Raw genomic sequence first — 15,722 nt, 5'->3', positions numbered from 1 at the left:
TAAATATTTGATTGAATTCGGATATAAATTCAGAGCATATTCAATTTTAAACAAATATCTTGCATATAGTGATATTACATTTTAAAAATTAGTAAAATCCGGTTTAAAATTCAGATTTGGATTTAAATATAAATATAAAATTAGATTTGAATCATAAAATGAAATTTTATATTTAGATTTAAATATGACTTCTTTTTGTTTAAAGTGAAATTTTCCTTCAAATTCGAAAAAGCAGAATATACCGAATATATCTAATCTAATCCAATCCTTGACTTCACAAACTTGAAATCTGCTCGGCTAAAGCGAGCCAGTTTGAACTGGCCCACCCTGCCCCTCATGATAGGCGGCGCCGTCAGAGAGAAAGAGGAAAAAGAATGTCATCGTTCACGGGACGCGGTTCTCCCTTCCTTTAAATGTTCAGGTCACAAAATTAAGAAGGGGGGCATCGATCGTTGAGCAGTTGCTGATCATCTCTCTCTCCCCACCTTCCTTTTCTCTCTGCGACGGAACTCAGGATAATCTTTGAAGGAGGAAGGAAGAGGTCGACGATGGGGGTGGAGAAGCTTGTCCCTGTCACGGTCTTTAGCCACGACGGCCGGATTCAGAAGCTCGAAACCTTTCCTCACTATGTTGGTAATCCACAATCTCCCTGCTCTCTGCTTTCTCTATCTCTCAGTCACATCTAATTTTCAGGAAAAAGAAAAATTCAGTGTCACCAAAATCTCTTTATGCCTCCTGCGTTCCCGCTCGCCGGAAGTTGCAGCTTTTGAATTTTTCATCAGCTTTCTGAATTATTAAAATTATGTCAAACTAATTATATTTGTTTTTCAACACTGTGAATCATGCCCGAACTGTTTGTACCATGTTACAGAACCAGTCACTTCTAAAACCCATTAGTGATCGTATGTGTAAAAGTCTTTCCTGATTGTGTCTTAAAGTTGAGAGTTTATAGCTTTTTGGGCCATTTAAAGGTCGTTCTCATCTTCGTTGGTTGAGAAATTTTCTTCTCCCTTATCTGAAATTTTTAAAGTTTATGGTGCCACATTAAAAGAGCCAGAAAGTTTTTTTTTATGGAGGTACTCATTCAATACTCTTAATTTTTTTTGGGACACTTATATATATAACAATCACATATATCAAAACATTTACATATGTATTAAACTAATTTTGTGAGGCTTGTACACCAGTCACCATGTGATTCTGCACCCTGTTCTAAACCTTTTCTCTTAATCAATTTGTATGCTTTTTCTTTTTTAAAATTTTACTCTGCACAAAGGAGAAGCAAGTGAATAGCTTTATGCAGCTTGTTAGGTGGTCGCACTAAAAAACTTCAAGTGGAGCACAGGACCAAAGTAAACATTGCAAAAATACATTTTGCATGTTTAGTTGAATGATTAATTCTTTCCACCTAATAGTCCTTTTCATCCATGATCATTGATTAATAGTTTCAATCAATCTAAAAATAAAGATTGTTTAGTTTTACTTTGAAATACCTAGCAACAGAGAAAAATAGATGCATTATATGTTCATTATGCATGTATTTAAGGCCAAGGAATCTGATTATAATCCTCTCGTTTACCCAAAATTTGATAATAATTTGGTTATAATCCTTGATTTTCTAAGACTGACCTCTGAGAACCTTCTTGCAGCTCGGCAATTGGGCATCACAGGTGCAGAGAATCATCCCGTTTTCTGCAAGTTGGTTGGCGACTACTTGAGAGCCACAGAGGGTTGGAAGGAAGAAATACGTGATTATTTTGCTGATGAATTTGACGGAAAGGCTCTTTGCGAGAAGCTGATCGGTGAGCTTGAGGCGTGCGCTCTTAGCTACTTCGCCTTTCATTGGAACCATTCTTCATTCCTCGTTACTGCGGTTAGTTCCCTTCACTCTCCATTTTTCCCTTCACTTCTCTAAAAACCAGTGGGGATGAAGTCTTGTTTACTCTCTTTTGAAGGCTTTGCGCATGGAGTCTCCACCGAAAAGCAAGCTCAGAAACATGGTGATGGCAGCTACCAGGTGAGTCTTGCGGCTTCATGCCATTGTTTTAGTTGGGCCTTCACTTGTCTCCTTCTGCCAACATAAATAAAATCCACAAAGTTTGTCATCCAAACGCTTATAACGGATCAATCGAGGACAAAGAGGTTCTTCTCCATTTTCTTTTCCTTTTCATCCAAAAACCATTTCAGCTGAGCCTGAAAGAACTTTACTGCTAGAGTGAGAAGACGAAACTCCTTCTTTTTCGTTGCAGAGGTTCAAAGCTGCTTGAAAATCTCAGTAAACATGTAGTTGTGCTCTTCAGCTTAAGAGTGGCGTCTGCCACCATTTGCTTTTGAAAAAAATAACACACTGAAGCACGATAACAACCAAGGGAAGTGGAGACCCCGACTGTTTTTGTGAGCATCGTTGGAACTCACCGAGTCGACTCCTGGTTCGATTTGCCTCGGTTTGACATTAACAAAAAGTGGAAAGTTGGGGGACAAATTCGGGTCGAGTTTGGCTCGATTCGACCAAGTTGGTCCAGTCGAGTCAACCGAGTTTTCTGATTAGCTCGGCCGGTGGCGGCCAGTCCACCTAGTTGACTTGACTAAGTTTCGTAGCGCGTCTTCCGCCAATGTAGACTATAAAGCCGTAAGAAAGAAAGCCAACGATGGCCGTCAAAGTTCAAACTGCTTCCCGACGGTCACGGCCCACCTCACTACGACAAACCTTCCTTTCAAATGGGAGAGAGACCGTGCTCTCTCGTCCTCCTCTACAACTTATCCAATTTTGGTGGAGATCGGAGCATGATAAAGCACTCAAATTCGATGAGAAAGGTTACTAGTTTCGGCTGTAGCCGCCACAGAACAACCTGTTGCAGCGGCTGTTTCCGGCGATCCACTCATGGCGTAGTGCTACAATAACTAAAATACCGCTAAACGAACCAAATATGACCTGAGTTTCAAAAAGATGAGGATGCCCCTTCACACAACGACGTGTTGGCAGCAGCACCGTTTGATACTAAAAGACAATGTTTTCAAAAAGATGGGAATGTCCCTCTTACAATCACGTCTTGGCGGTAGACCAAGTTGCTTATATGCACCGTTTGATACCAAAAAGACAATGTTTCTTGTTACCAATTTCACCTTTCTTTCTTGCTAGTGCATTTTTGTTGGTGCACATAATTCACTTTCATGGTCGACCCCAAGCGCTCACTGGCGCTCTAATTTTGATGTGATTGAGGTGGAATAACAGTGGGTAATTTGTGCAGGACTCAGAGGATCGAGAGGCTGACCAAGGACCTGAAGGTGACTCGAGTTTTCTCGACCCTGGTGGACGAGTTCAAGGCCATGGGCAAAGAGTCCCGCACCTCGCCGGTCACTGAGACAGTGTCTTCTGAGAAAGCAAGTGAGCGGAGGCCCGTCCTCCTCCTCATGGGCGGCGGCATGGGTGCAGGCAAGAGCACCGTCCTCAAGAATATACTCAACGAGTAAGAACCCCCACCAAATCCCATCTTTTTCTTCTTTGTCATAAACCTTTATCCCCCACAGAAATTTTGGGATTCAAGATCATTTAACTAAGGAGTGCTTTATGAATCTACTAATTTGAATAGATTGATAAAATGTTAAAACTAATGTTCGATAAATTTCTCTAATACTAAGACAAGTATATGAAATGCTCATCCACATAAATCTTCTAGCTACCAAACAACCCAGAAATGTGTCAACTTGATTAAGTGTTCTAGTTTTATGACATTGTCCTCTTCAACCTGATAGTGGAGGAGGCTTCTCTCGTTAATTAAAAACGAAAATTAAAACTGGTGGTCTGTGGGTCTTAAATGGGCTGACACATGCATCGTTCTTACAGTGGGTTCTGGGCAGAGACAGCCAATAAGGTTGTAGTCGAAGCAGACGCCTTCAAGGAGACGGACGTCATCTTTAGAGCCCTTCGCTCTATAGGCCACCCTGACATGATTGATACATCAGAGCTGGTAACTCTCTCTCTCTCTCTCTCTCTCTCTCTCTCTCTCTCTATGTGCCACTCTCATATATATATATATATATATATATATATATATATATATATATATATATATATATATATATATATATATAAACAAGATGTCAAGAACCTGCCATGCACATTCTGTGGAATTTGAACTTTCTTTTCACAATGAATCATATCATAAGTTACCTCGGTGCAGAATCCAGTGTTCCTATTCTTACTTAGATCGATATGTTAACGCAAAGCAGGTGCATCAATCATCAACGCATGCAGCTTCATCACTGCTGGTAACGGCATTGAATGAGGGGCGCGACGTGATCATGGACGGGACCTTGTCGTGGGAACCGTACGTGGTACAGACGATCGCCATGGCCAGGAACGTGCATCGGCGACGGTACCGTATGGGGGTCGGATATAAGGTTCTTGATGATGGATCTGTTACTGAAAACTACTGGGAGGAAGTTGAGGAAGATGAATCCACTAGGACTTGTATGAACAACAGGAAGCCTTACAAGATCGAGTTTGTTGGCGTTGTTTGCGATGCTCACCTAGCCGTTGTCCGTGGCATCAGGTACATATATATATGTAAACTTCTTGTTTTGAAAAATCTTTTGACAAGAAATCCTTCAAATTGAGATGCTTTTGGCAGTACCAACATGCCAAATGTGCTCTCATGCTCTGTTTTCTGTGTGTATATTACATTCGTGGCTTGTTCAAATTCTAATTGTGTTTTGCAATTAAGTAACTTACGTTGTTACAAGAATACTCAAATGCAATTTCCTTCCCAGCGAGAAGGCATACATGAAGGGAAAGTAGCATATTCATTTCGTATAAGATTATGCAGTCTGCTAATCGAAGTTGCGGTACGTGCAGGCGAGCCATAGTAATGGGTAGAGGAGTGAGGGTGAAGTCACAGCTCAGATCTCACAAGATGTTTGCTAGTGGCTTACACAAGTACTGTGACTTGGTGGATGAAGCCAAGCTCTATTCCACCAATGCAATTGCAGGCCCACCTAAGGTAGTTAACCTTTTCAATATCCTCCGTATATGCCTTCTTACCAATTTACCTTTTCAGCATTCTATGTGGTGATGGATTACTTGCTGTTGCAAGTGGAAATGAGTTCTTGGATATGTGAGTTCCGTACAGAACAACTCCTCCCGCAAAATAGAGGATGTTGTACAAACCCTAAGGTGGATCCTCACTGTGCGGTCTGATTCAAAGGGTCATTTGCTATGATGAAGATTCAATCAATGGTTTCCAGCAGACACAGTCGCAGACACCTGCTGTTAGTGGAAATGGCAAATATGTTTTGATTAGTTATGAATTGCTCTAGTTTGCTCATTTTGAAATGAACATCCTGCACCTGATTGAATGAGTTATGAGATTTGGTTTTTAACATCATGAACGCAACCTGCACCTGCTGGACTTTCTGTTTGTGCTAAAATCTATGATCCTTGATTGCAGTTGATCGGATGGAAGAAAGAGGGAGCTACCAACATGCAAATTGATCCCAATGACTATGAATGGCTCAGAAGAGTTTCAACGCTGAATGAGGATGCAGACTCAGTAGAGGACCTCTACAAGGTTGAAGACTCGTGCCTCAACGCAAGGCAAATCTGGAGAGATGTGGTTGCCTCCCCAACCAGAAAAGACAACCAACTTCATCTCTTGAATTCCATCATCGAGATTGAAGGCCATGATTTTCTGCGTTATGAACTCCATTACCACAGGAGTCCACCTGAACTACAGTGCCAAGAGTGAAGCACGTGAAGCTGCAAGTTTTAGCCGCAGTTCTAACTGTATAGAAAATGCATTCACTTGCACTATGGCAAGGTAAAAAAGCCAGAGTCAGGTGCAATCTAACTGTGCATATGTTATGCAAGTGAGCTTCAGTCATACAGCTGTGATTTTCATATTCAAAGACCTATAGACATGGTCTGAAATGTGTAATTTCTTTACAGTTTTAAATGCATAGCAACAAAACTCAGATAAAAGTATCTGAAATCTGAGTTGTATGTTTTGGCCCATGAGGAGCATATTTTTTGAAGCTGGAACATTTGAAAGGGCTTTATAATTGGTTTAAGGATGCTAGTTACACTTAACTTGGGCAATGGCATTGCAGCTGGATCTACCCTCCAAGAGGAATTAGTTTGGCTTGATATACAGTAACTGAGGCGCCAAGTTACCCACAAAAGCACTGCTCTGCACACCGAGCTATGAGGTCGGGTATGACCTACACACTGAAGGAGCATGCTCAGGAAAAGTCTCGTCATAATCTAATAGAGGTTCCTCTGACCCCAAAAAAATATTGCAGCATTTGGCTTACTAGCTAGGCGGTCACTATCAAGATGTTCTACCTGCTATGTCAAGAGATGGTTTTATAAAGAAAGGTGCGACATGGATTTACCTGCATTGACAACAGAGGATGCACATTCAATGTGTGTGTGCCTGCTCCTACTTTCTCAGCTGAGTGAGTGCATTTTACCCCCGTGAGAAAGTCAGCTCATCCAACTCTTTCATAAGAAGGATCATGCAGATGGCAGAGTATGAAGGTCTTTTCCATCGCCAAGCATATAGATAGGCAGATCTTTCCACTGTGCCTAAACTTTCAACTGGCATGGCTCAAGCTTGTTCAAGTTTTTGTCAAAATTGAGATAACTTGTAGATAAGTACTTTTCCTATCAGATCTATATTGTGCCTAAACTTTTAAAGGACATAACTCGTGCCTGTTCCAAACGTTTATGAAAATTGAGATACTTGGGTGTATTTACGTTTGGGTCTGAAAACGCAGGCATTTCAACCCTTGTCTGAATCTCTTTCACCTTCATACCAAATCCAATTGAAAAATACAATCTAAACCTGTCGTGCACATGCAAGACTTGTTTAGCCCTTCCAATTTCTTCATACTGGTGGCATGCTCTTGTGAAAAGATATGTATGTGACCAATTAAGTAAACATAATTACTGTGTAAACTATGTCAATCGGATACTTAATAAACTTGGCAAAGGATTTTAGTGTCGCTTGAAAAAAAATTTCAGAGTGTGGTTATCTATTTTCATGAGCCATTAACTTCATATTTAAGAGTTCTTATCAATAGAGTTGATTGAAAATCTTGCAATGCAACTAAATACCTTTTACACTCGTTTTGTCCCTATGGAGAGAGATAAAGAGAGCTTTATATACTATGAAAGATATAAAGTGTCACAACTTAACAAGTCCTGGTTTTGTTATTTTGTCATTTATGCTGAAAATACTTTTGCAGAGGAGTCTGGAAAAATTGTTGTTGTTTCTAAATGTGAACCACTGGAGTCATATTTCAATATAAAACAGTTACATACCTTGTTGAAAGATGACATTTCAAATGCTTCTGTTCCTTCTCTGCATTTTTCATGGGAAAGCAAATATGAAGCATTCAAATGATGCTCAACAATGGGGACACTTAACATCCTTCTCAAAGCAAAATTTTCCTACCGCCATGCAAGTCTAGGGTCTGCTAAGGAGACACAAAGTCAAGTTATCACTACCAAGCCTTACACTGATGCAAAGGCGAAAAGTCGGTCAATACTTCCTCGATACTGCCCAAGGATCAGTATTCAAGAGCTTCAGAAAATATCAAGAAAGTATCCATTATATTGTTCGAATATTCTTAGTTATTTGTCTCTGTATTGCAAAACTGGCGTGCTTTATTTAGTTGAATCATACTGAAGTATTTTTACTTTTTTTGTTTCATTTGCCTCCTCGTATTTAGTTGATCAGAAATTTGTGATCCTTGACACTTAGAGATCAAATTCTATTGTCACTCCTTTCCTTATCAGTTAACTACATTGTCACTCCTTTATTTGAGAAAATGTTAACTGATAAGAAAAGGAGAGACAATACAGTCACATTTTCTCAAATGAAGGAGTGGCAATAGCGTTAACTGATAAAGAAAGAAGTGAGTAGAATTTGAGCCGAGAAAAGGTCGAGGATCACACATTTTAGATCAACTGGACACGAAGGAACAAACAAAACAAAGAGGTAAAAAAACCTCAATAAGTTTCAAATAAATAAAGCATAGTAGTTTAGCAATACTGAGAGCAATACCCAAGAATACTAAAACATTATAATGGATACTTTCCCTGTATTTTATGAAGCACGTGAACACTGACCCTTGTGCAATATCAAGAAAGTATTGATTGATTTTTCACCTTTCCATCAGTGTAAGGACTGGCAGAACTAACTTGATTTTGTGCCTCCTTAGAAGACATTAAACCTACATTGCAGGTGGGAAAGTATTGCTTGGGCAAGAACAGTAAACACTGTCGAGCATCATTTGAATGTTTCAAATTGCTTTCCTAAGAAAGGACATAAGGACCAGAAGTGTTTCAAATATCATCTTTCAACAAGGTATGTAACTGTTTTATATTGAGATACGACTTCTGTGGTTCATATTTACAAACATTAACGCTCCTCAGCAGAAAATTTCACCTTAATTAACAGAATAACAAAATCATGACTTTATCTAGATAATCTAAGCTTGTGTAATAATTTTTATATTTTGTACCTATATTTTAGACCAGGGTATCTTCATGCATATTTGGACTTCAAGACGACGTCCTGACATGTACAGCCTTCGTCAGACTTACAGGAGGGGTTGATTTCTTCTCTATTCATATCATAAGGAAAATGTCTATGGCCTGCTTGAATAGTAAAATATTCTCAAAAACTACAATTTTGCACAAAAAACTGCTCTTTTTTTAATTGATAAAAGACATTGTTCTTTCAGTAAAAAGACGGCAATATGGCGAAATTTTGTTAATTCAAACCATGGGCCCTGGGGAATGAAAATATTCATGTCATATCATGTTTTATCTTGCAAATTGCATAATTTGAATGCTTTGTATGTACAGGGTTGAACATTTCATAGGGTAGGGAAAAAAAGTACTGGAGATGCATACAGAAAGCAATGATTTTAACTGTCCTGGATATCATTGAAAGGAAAACAAAGGAAAGAATGGAACACAGAGAAATACCTCACCTAAAAAATGCTAAAGAAAGCTTATTCATATCATAAAAGCAAAAAGAGGAAGAGGTGTTGTGTAGAGAAGGGTTAGGCTATTAGATTTATAGTGGAGAAATTGGCCCAATTTAGACATTATAGATGCAATACCATCTCAAGGAAATCGCTCCAAATTAAGCAAGTACATATATGTACTAACTAATCCTTACTTTTTTTCTTTTTGTTGGTTTATTGCCTCATTAATTTGGATATGGATTGGTAGCTAGAATGAAAATCCTTCTATAACTAGGATACTAGTACTATTTTGATTCCATTTATATTCTGATTTCTCTAGTGCAAAAGATAGGTGCCTATTCAAACCACGAGGGCGTGAAATATATCAACTTATCGTTTTTGTAGCCTAGATCGCAGCTTACAAAACGTGCACTATTTTATCTGTGTTGAATGAATTTGCCTCAAAGATTAAGACAGATTCATGGGCACTTATATTTTAGTGTTTGATGAATTTGTCCAATCTTTGGGGTAGATTCATGGATCACTCACAAAGTGTTCCAACTGCCAAATGACCCCTAATAAAAGATCTAATTTGAAATTTGCTGAAGTACTTGCAATTATCTATTTTGCTATCTTTCAAATTCAGATTTCAACAATAATCTTTGGGATGGAAGGTGAAGGATTACAATGATGAAACCACAACAGAAACCAGTTAGATCTTAGTGAATCACAAAAATGTTAAAAAAATCAATTTTTGAAAAGAGTTAAAGTGCAAAACTTTTTAAGATATCTTCAAAATATTTTAGAAAATAATTAAAGTACAAAAACTTTTTAAGATGTCTTCAAAATAATTGAAACCTCATGCATGGCACCCAATCTATTTGCCATATTTAGTAGAATTGGTTGATTCCGGCTGATCCTAACAACATTGTTTAGCAAAATTCCTGTTTTTTTTAGAACTAGTTGTTCATTCCACCACCTCAAAGAGAGGCCACTACGACACCAATTGTTGGATGAAAATGGAAAGTGCTTTTCCGGTGAAGCTGGTTATGTGCACAATTTTATGCATGACTAAAATTGTGCACGGGAGTGTATAATGACCAAAATAACTCTGTTCTGATAAAAAAGAAACCTTTTAGAATGATAAAAAAGAATTGTAAAAAATTTTGAAGCCTAAAATATTTTATAAAAAATTTCAAAAATACCTCAGACCCTTCTTCGGTGCATGCGCATGGTGTTAGACCCCCGACCTTTATTAAAGCAAAATTAGAGTATTAAACTCTGATTACATGACCTGGCAGAGGATCCCAATTGACCTCTGGACTGTTCCATATCTTTCCCTTACCATTGTCCAGAGTTAGTGTAAGGAGAAGCGAACAGGCCAACCCCTTGAAAGTTGAAATCTGTCTGCAAGTCGTTAGATCATCCATCTACCCTGGGGCGGAGGGAGGGGGGGGCCGCCTAAGCCATGGCCCCACCCTGGCCAATGTAAAACAAAAAAATTACATTGAAAAAAATAAGATTTTCTAATTAGGTCATGTATTTTTTGGATTTGAATTGAATTTGGCCCTACCCGGATCCAGAGGTTGGACTGTCGGCCCACCCCTGAAGAAAATCCCAGCTCTGCCCCTGCATCTACCGTTGTTGTTCCATTCATCTTCGCCTTCTTCCTGCAGCTGAACCTTTCTTCAGTACATACTTGTTGCATGGGTTCAATTTCTTTTTCGAGATCCAAACATCAGCCTGGTGCTCTTGAACGTTTGTTCTCTCTCTCTCTCTCTCTCTCTCTCTTCGGGCAGGCCAAATAATGTACAGTGTAATTGGGAAGGCGGGTTTGGTTTGGTGTAGGCATGTTCCATGTTCAATTCCCCAAGGCACTTCATTCTTGGTATAAGGAGACGTTGCTTTGGGTTGAGCGGCACCTATGGGCGCACTGGGCATACCAGTTATCCTCGTTCTATCAAACTCTTTTGCATGTAGGGACAAGTAGCAGTAGCGGAGCCAGAAATTTTTTGCTATTAAACACAGTTGTAAAAATTCTCATTTATAAAAGATATATAAATAAGTAAATAATTATAAGACATCTATATAAAAATATGTAAAAATAATTAAAAAATTTATTGTTGGCGTGGTTAAAACTGTCCACACCAACCTATATGTAGCTCCGCTACTGACGGGTAGATCATTTTGACTTTTCTTTTTTAATATACGTTATTCTCCATGCAGCTATAATTTGAAAATTTAAAAAAAAAAAAAACTATTTACCCATAATGTTTTATAATATTTACTCGTCAATCCATTTTCTTCGATGAACATGCACAACAATTAAGAGCTTGCTTTTCTTGCTCACGTCAGACAAGGCATGATCGGTGATAAAGGTGGTTCTCCTCGTCAAGCACCCAAAATTTGAAATAATCTAACTTTTCTTATTGTTAAAGGACATTTAAGCTTTGGATTATTAATTAAAAGCAACTACTTTCCTACAAACTAACTTCTTTTAATGTGATTTAATGATCAAAATACACTTAATAATGACAATGTGTCGAATATATCAAATGACATGTTTAATTATATAAAAATAACCTCGTTTTTCTATTGTTTCTAACAATGTTTACGTGATTTTTTTGTTAGTCTTAGGAAGTTCTTCAGAGAAAACCTAATTTTATTTAAAGCTTTCTATTCATACTATTTTCCAGCGACTAAAATGCTAAATTTTTTGTTCATTTAACAATTAAATTTTCAAAAACAAACTTATGATTTTTTATTGACTATTAGAAGGAAAACATAGGTGTCCTTTTCCGGATATAAGAAGACTATACGTGGTTCTTTTACTCATAAACTTTTTAGGTGTCACTGTAATTTTTTCAAGGAAAAAATCTAGTTGATGACTGTAGTTTTCCCTCTAACCCTTCTTTTTTTTTTTTTTTTGGGTCCAGATTGATACTCTCAAGGCATTCAGTTGTGCACGCATCATTCACAAGATAATGGTTTTCGAGATTTAAATTTTATAAGATACGCCGTATTTGACCAAGCTGTATTTAAACCGGCCTGAGAACTTCCTCGACTTTTCTGCTTTTTGATATATGGAGATGATAATCGAGAGATCTCAAAAACCCACTTGGGCTTAAACAGATGCATGACGTTATCGGGAAATTTCGAAAACCAGAAAATTGGAAAACGAGATCACCTCTCCGTGCGTGGAACTGGATCGAGAGAGAAAAAAATACCACATGACCCACATCACTGTCAATGAACGTGGAAAATCAACTCCCAAATATTCTCCTTTTTGGCGATTCCTTTCTCCTCTTGCACAATCTATCGTATAGTAGCAACTAACGTCGACATTTTTTAAAAAAAAAATGCCACATCACTGCTTATCGTCATTACCTTTGCAACTTCATCTGATCTCAAAATCGGACTTGGACCAGAAGTTTTTTTCTGCAAATTTTCTGATGTTGGTCTTCGTAGAATAGACAAACTTGTTAATGGAGAACAACAACCATGGGGTAGTTTGTGTCCACATAAGTATTGGGTATCTTCTCAAACTATATCAACTTTGTATTGGCTTTTAAAAATAACTAATCCATTTAACTGATAAGTTTACATCAAGAATTAATCTGGAAGACTTAGTAGTAGAATCAAACCGCAACCAGGTATGAATCATCAATGACAGGGCAAAGATGAGTTTGCTTAAAACACAGGATGATCACCAAGAACAGAAATGAAAATCCACCGAAGGCAAAACGACTAAAACAAACCGTCAACATTCAATATAAATTTTTAGAACATCCTCGTCAGATACAACGATGATCGGAAATACCATCATCACTACCGTGCAAAAACCATCTCACAACGTCGAGCCAGAGAGAGGGAAAGAGGAGATTAAATTCTTATACAAACACACCAGAAAAGAAGATGAAATTTTCATATAACTATAGATCCTGAAAAAATGTACAAGATCTACTTATCTACCAAACTATCTACCGCAGCTGTTAGCTCACTTGGCCCCCTTCTTAGCCGCCGTCACCTTCTTCGGCTTTGCTGCCTTCAAACTTTTCGGCTTCTTTGCCTTCACAACTTTCGCCGCCGACGGCTTCTTCGCCATGGTCTTCTTGACTGGCTTTTTTGCTCCAGGAGAGGACTTGGCAGACGTCTTGGCCACTTTAGCAGCGGGTTTCTTGGCCACTGCACCTGCCGGTTTCTTCACGGTGGCAGCCTTTGGTTTGGGCTTCGCAGCACCGGAAGCCTTTGGCTTTGATTTTACTGCTCCAACAGCCTTTGGTTTAGGCTTTGCTGCAGCCTTTGGGGCCTTCGGCTTCGCTGCAACGGCAGGCTTCTTCGAAGGGGCGACAGGCTTCGCGGGCTTCTCTGCGGCGGGCACCTTGAAGGAGTTCTTAATCTTCGCCAGCTTGCCTTGAGAGACGAGCTTCCTCAATTGAACAAGAAGTAACTTGCGGAAGTTCGAGGGCAGTTGGTCCTTCCTTTTGTCTTCCATGAACTTGGCAATCGCGTACTGGCTTGTTCCCTTTCTATCCTTCCTAGCATTGATCGCTTCTACGACCATCTGTGCGTTCAAATAGTCCAAACAATGATCGTCAACAAAAAAAAATGAGAATCTAATGTAACTCGTAGTGAAGATCAAATAACCAAAGAAAATGAACTCTGGAAACCAGAGACGGGTATGAACAAAAACCAAAAGTCATCCGAAGACATGATTCGCAGCAAAGACCTTAGCAATAGAAAATGAAGAAACTGAATGAAAACCGAAAATGGGTGTCTCGGATAGTTAATGGAGATCGTGCAAGTGGATCAAATTCCGCAAATGATTGCAGAGACTATAACAAAACAGTCCCCGTAACGGTTCATCAATCGGACAAAACCGAAACTCAACAAACTTTTAATACTTGTAACGCAAAACCATAAGTTTAAGTAAGATGACTTAATAAGAGAAAAGGGTACAAAGAAGAACCCTAAAATGAAATAGAAAACCAGAGAAAATGAACTCAAAACAAGAGAGTGGCATCTCAAGAGGCTACCACAAACGCAAACAAAATCAACTAAACCAAAACGGGAAAATATCCCAAAGCAGTACAACACCGAAATAAAACCACCCACAGTCAAACGACAAACTACATACAATGAACTTACACGAAACTGAAGATTGAGATCTACCTCATAGTAGGAGGGGTGAGACAGGGGGGCTTTGGAGCCCTTAGAAGCCGAAGCCTTCTTCGGTTTGGCCTCCTTGGCAGCGGCGGGCTTCTTCGCCTTCTTAACCTTGGATTTCTCCGCTGCTTGTGCGGGAGCGGTATCAGCAGCCGGAGCCGCGACGTCGGTGCCTTCTGCGGGAGCCATTTTCAGAGAGAAACGTTGCCGGAAACTGAAGCAGGAAATCCGAGAGCAGGCGCAGATAAGTAACAGGAGAATGAGGAGGATGGAATCGCGGATGGCGGAGCACGATGACGACGGTAGGGATTTTATATCACGACGGGGAGAGGAACGGCAACGAAAAGGAGCATTCTGATTGGTCCAGAGATATTTCACCCGGATCTCTGCCCTTGAAAATTTTGAATGTGGGCCATCGGATTCGGAATTATCGACGGCCCATAATGGTCCACTTGTGGGGGGTGGCTTTAGGGTCCATTGTTGGGGGTGGGTTGGGTGTGTTTCTCAACTCACTTTACTTAGGTCTAACTTGGGCTTATCTTTGTCATTTGGCTTGATACCTTTTTGGGTATTTAGGTTAGGACCTTAGCTTTCCAATGAGTGCTTGATCGCTTGGTTTGGATCAAGGATTGGGGAGATAAAAGGGATGGAAGTGACATTGGTCTGGAACTCCATCTTTTGGAGAGTAGTAGATATTTTGATCCTTCTAGTCCATAAATTTGGCTTTTCAATCAGTTTTGTTGATCTTGGATGATGTAAGATTAGTTTTTCAGTGACTATGATGTGAAAATTTGGGAATGTGGTTGGGTTTTGATTGATTAGTTTGTGTTTGAAGGTGATAGAGGTGACACATGTTTTGGTGTGATAGTTTGATCATCATGAAGATTGGTTTTCTTTCAAAGGGAAGACTTCATATGCTTGATTTTGATATCTTTCCTTATGGTTATTGATCTTAGTTCTCTTTAACAAGAGCTAAGATTAATTCTGATGTTTTTTTGTTCGTGAGAATCATTGAATTTGAATAACAAGTTGATATGGGTGCACTATGCTAGAAGTTCAGCTTATTAGCATGTCGATTACTTGTTCTTCACATAGAATTGTCACTTCCTTTTTTGTGTTTGATGAAAGCCAAATTCCTTTGAATGTTGTTGATTCTCTATAACTTTTTCAAAACTACTTGTAAAGGATAAGTGAATGCAGATATCTATAAAAATTTTGCAATTTTGTTAGCTAAATCTCATATTACATTATTTAGTTTCATCTTACTCAACCTTAGATATTGATGTAAAATAAGATATTTGTAGGTCATTTTAAGGCACAAATATTTTGTTTGCCTTGGCTAGTTGAATTATGCAAAGACATTCAAATTAAAAGAAGTTAATGAGTTTAGTACTAAGGTACATAATTTGCTATGTAACCAAATGAAATACTCTCCAACAAGGAAGGGCAAACCAAAAGGTGGTCTTGGAGTAGGCCGTGAAGTACAAATCTTTGAAACTCCACACAAATCTTTCCAGCCCCATCATCTGATCTGCTCTTTTCCATCAAGTAAACAATGTTATAGTAAAGGATTTACAAAA

At 38.9% G+C, this 15,722-nt stretch overlaps 2 protein-coding genes across 2 annotated transcripts; one reads left to right on the top strand and one right to left on the bottom strand.

The window, feature by feature from the left end:
- Positions 1–368: 368 nt before the first annotated feature.
- On the top strand, positions 369–6,010 carry LOC116248259 (calmodulin calcium-dependent NAD kinase-like). Its single transcript, XM_031620948.2, has 8 exons — positions 369–633; positions 1,650–1,873; positions 1,956–2,017; positions 3,249–3,467; positions 3,845–3,968; positions 4,231–4,553; positions 4,856–5,000; positions 5,448–6,010. Exons 1-8 carry the CDS (start codon positions 549–551, stop codon positions 5,742–5,744), a joined length of 1,479 nt encoding a protein of 492 aa, XP_031476808.1. The 5' UTR covers positions 369–548; the 3' UTR covers positions 5,745–6,010.
- Positions 6,011–12,724: 6,714 nt separating this feature from the next.
- Positions 12,725–14,438, bottom strand: LOC116250175 (histone H1-like). Its single transcript, XM_031623649.2, has 2 exons — positions 14,149–14,438; positions 12,725–13,540 (listed from the first exon to the last, which is right to left on the bottom strand). Exons 1-2 carry the CDS (start codon positions 14,329–14,331, stop codon positions 12,974–12,976), a joined length of 750 nt encoding a protein of 249 aa, XP_031479509.1. The 5' UTR covers positions 14,332–14,438; the 3' UTR covers positions 12,725–12,973.
- Between the last annotated feature and the right edge of the window lie 1,284 nt (positions 14,439–15,722).

This window comes from Nymphaea colorata, chromosome 1 (genome assembly GCF_008831285.2).
Source record: "Nymphaea colorata isolate Beijing-Zhang1983 chromosome 1, ASM883128v2, whole genome shotgun sequence".
Classification (NCBI taxonomy): Eukaryota; Viridiplantae; Streptophyta; class Magnoliopsida; order Nymphaeales; family Nymphaeaceae; genus Nymphaea; species Nymphaea colorata.
The sequence above is the reverse complement of the archived record's forward strand: the minus strand, read 5'-3'. Positions and strand labels throughout refer to the sequence as shown.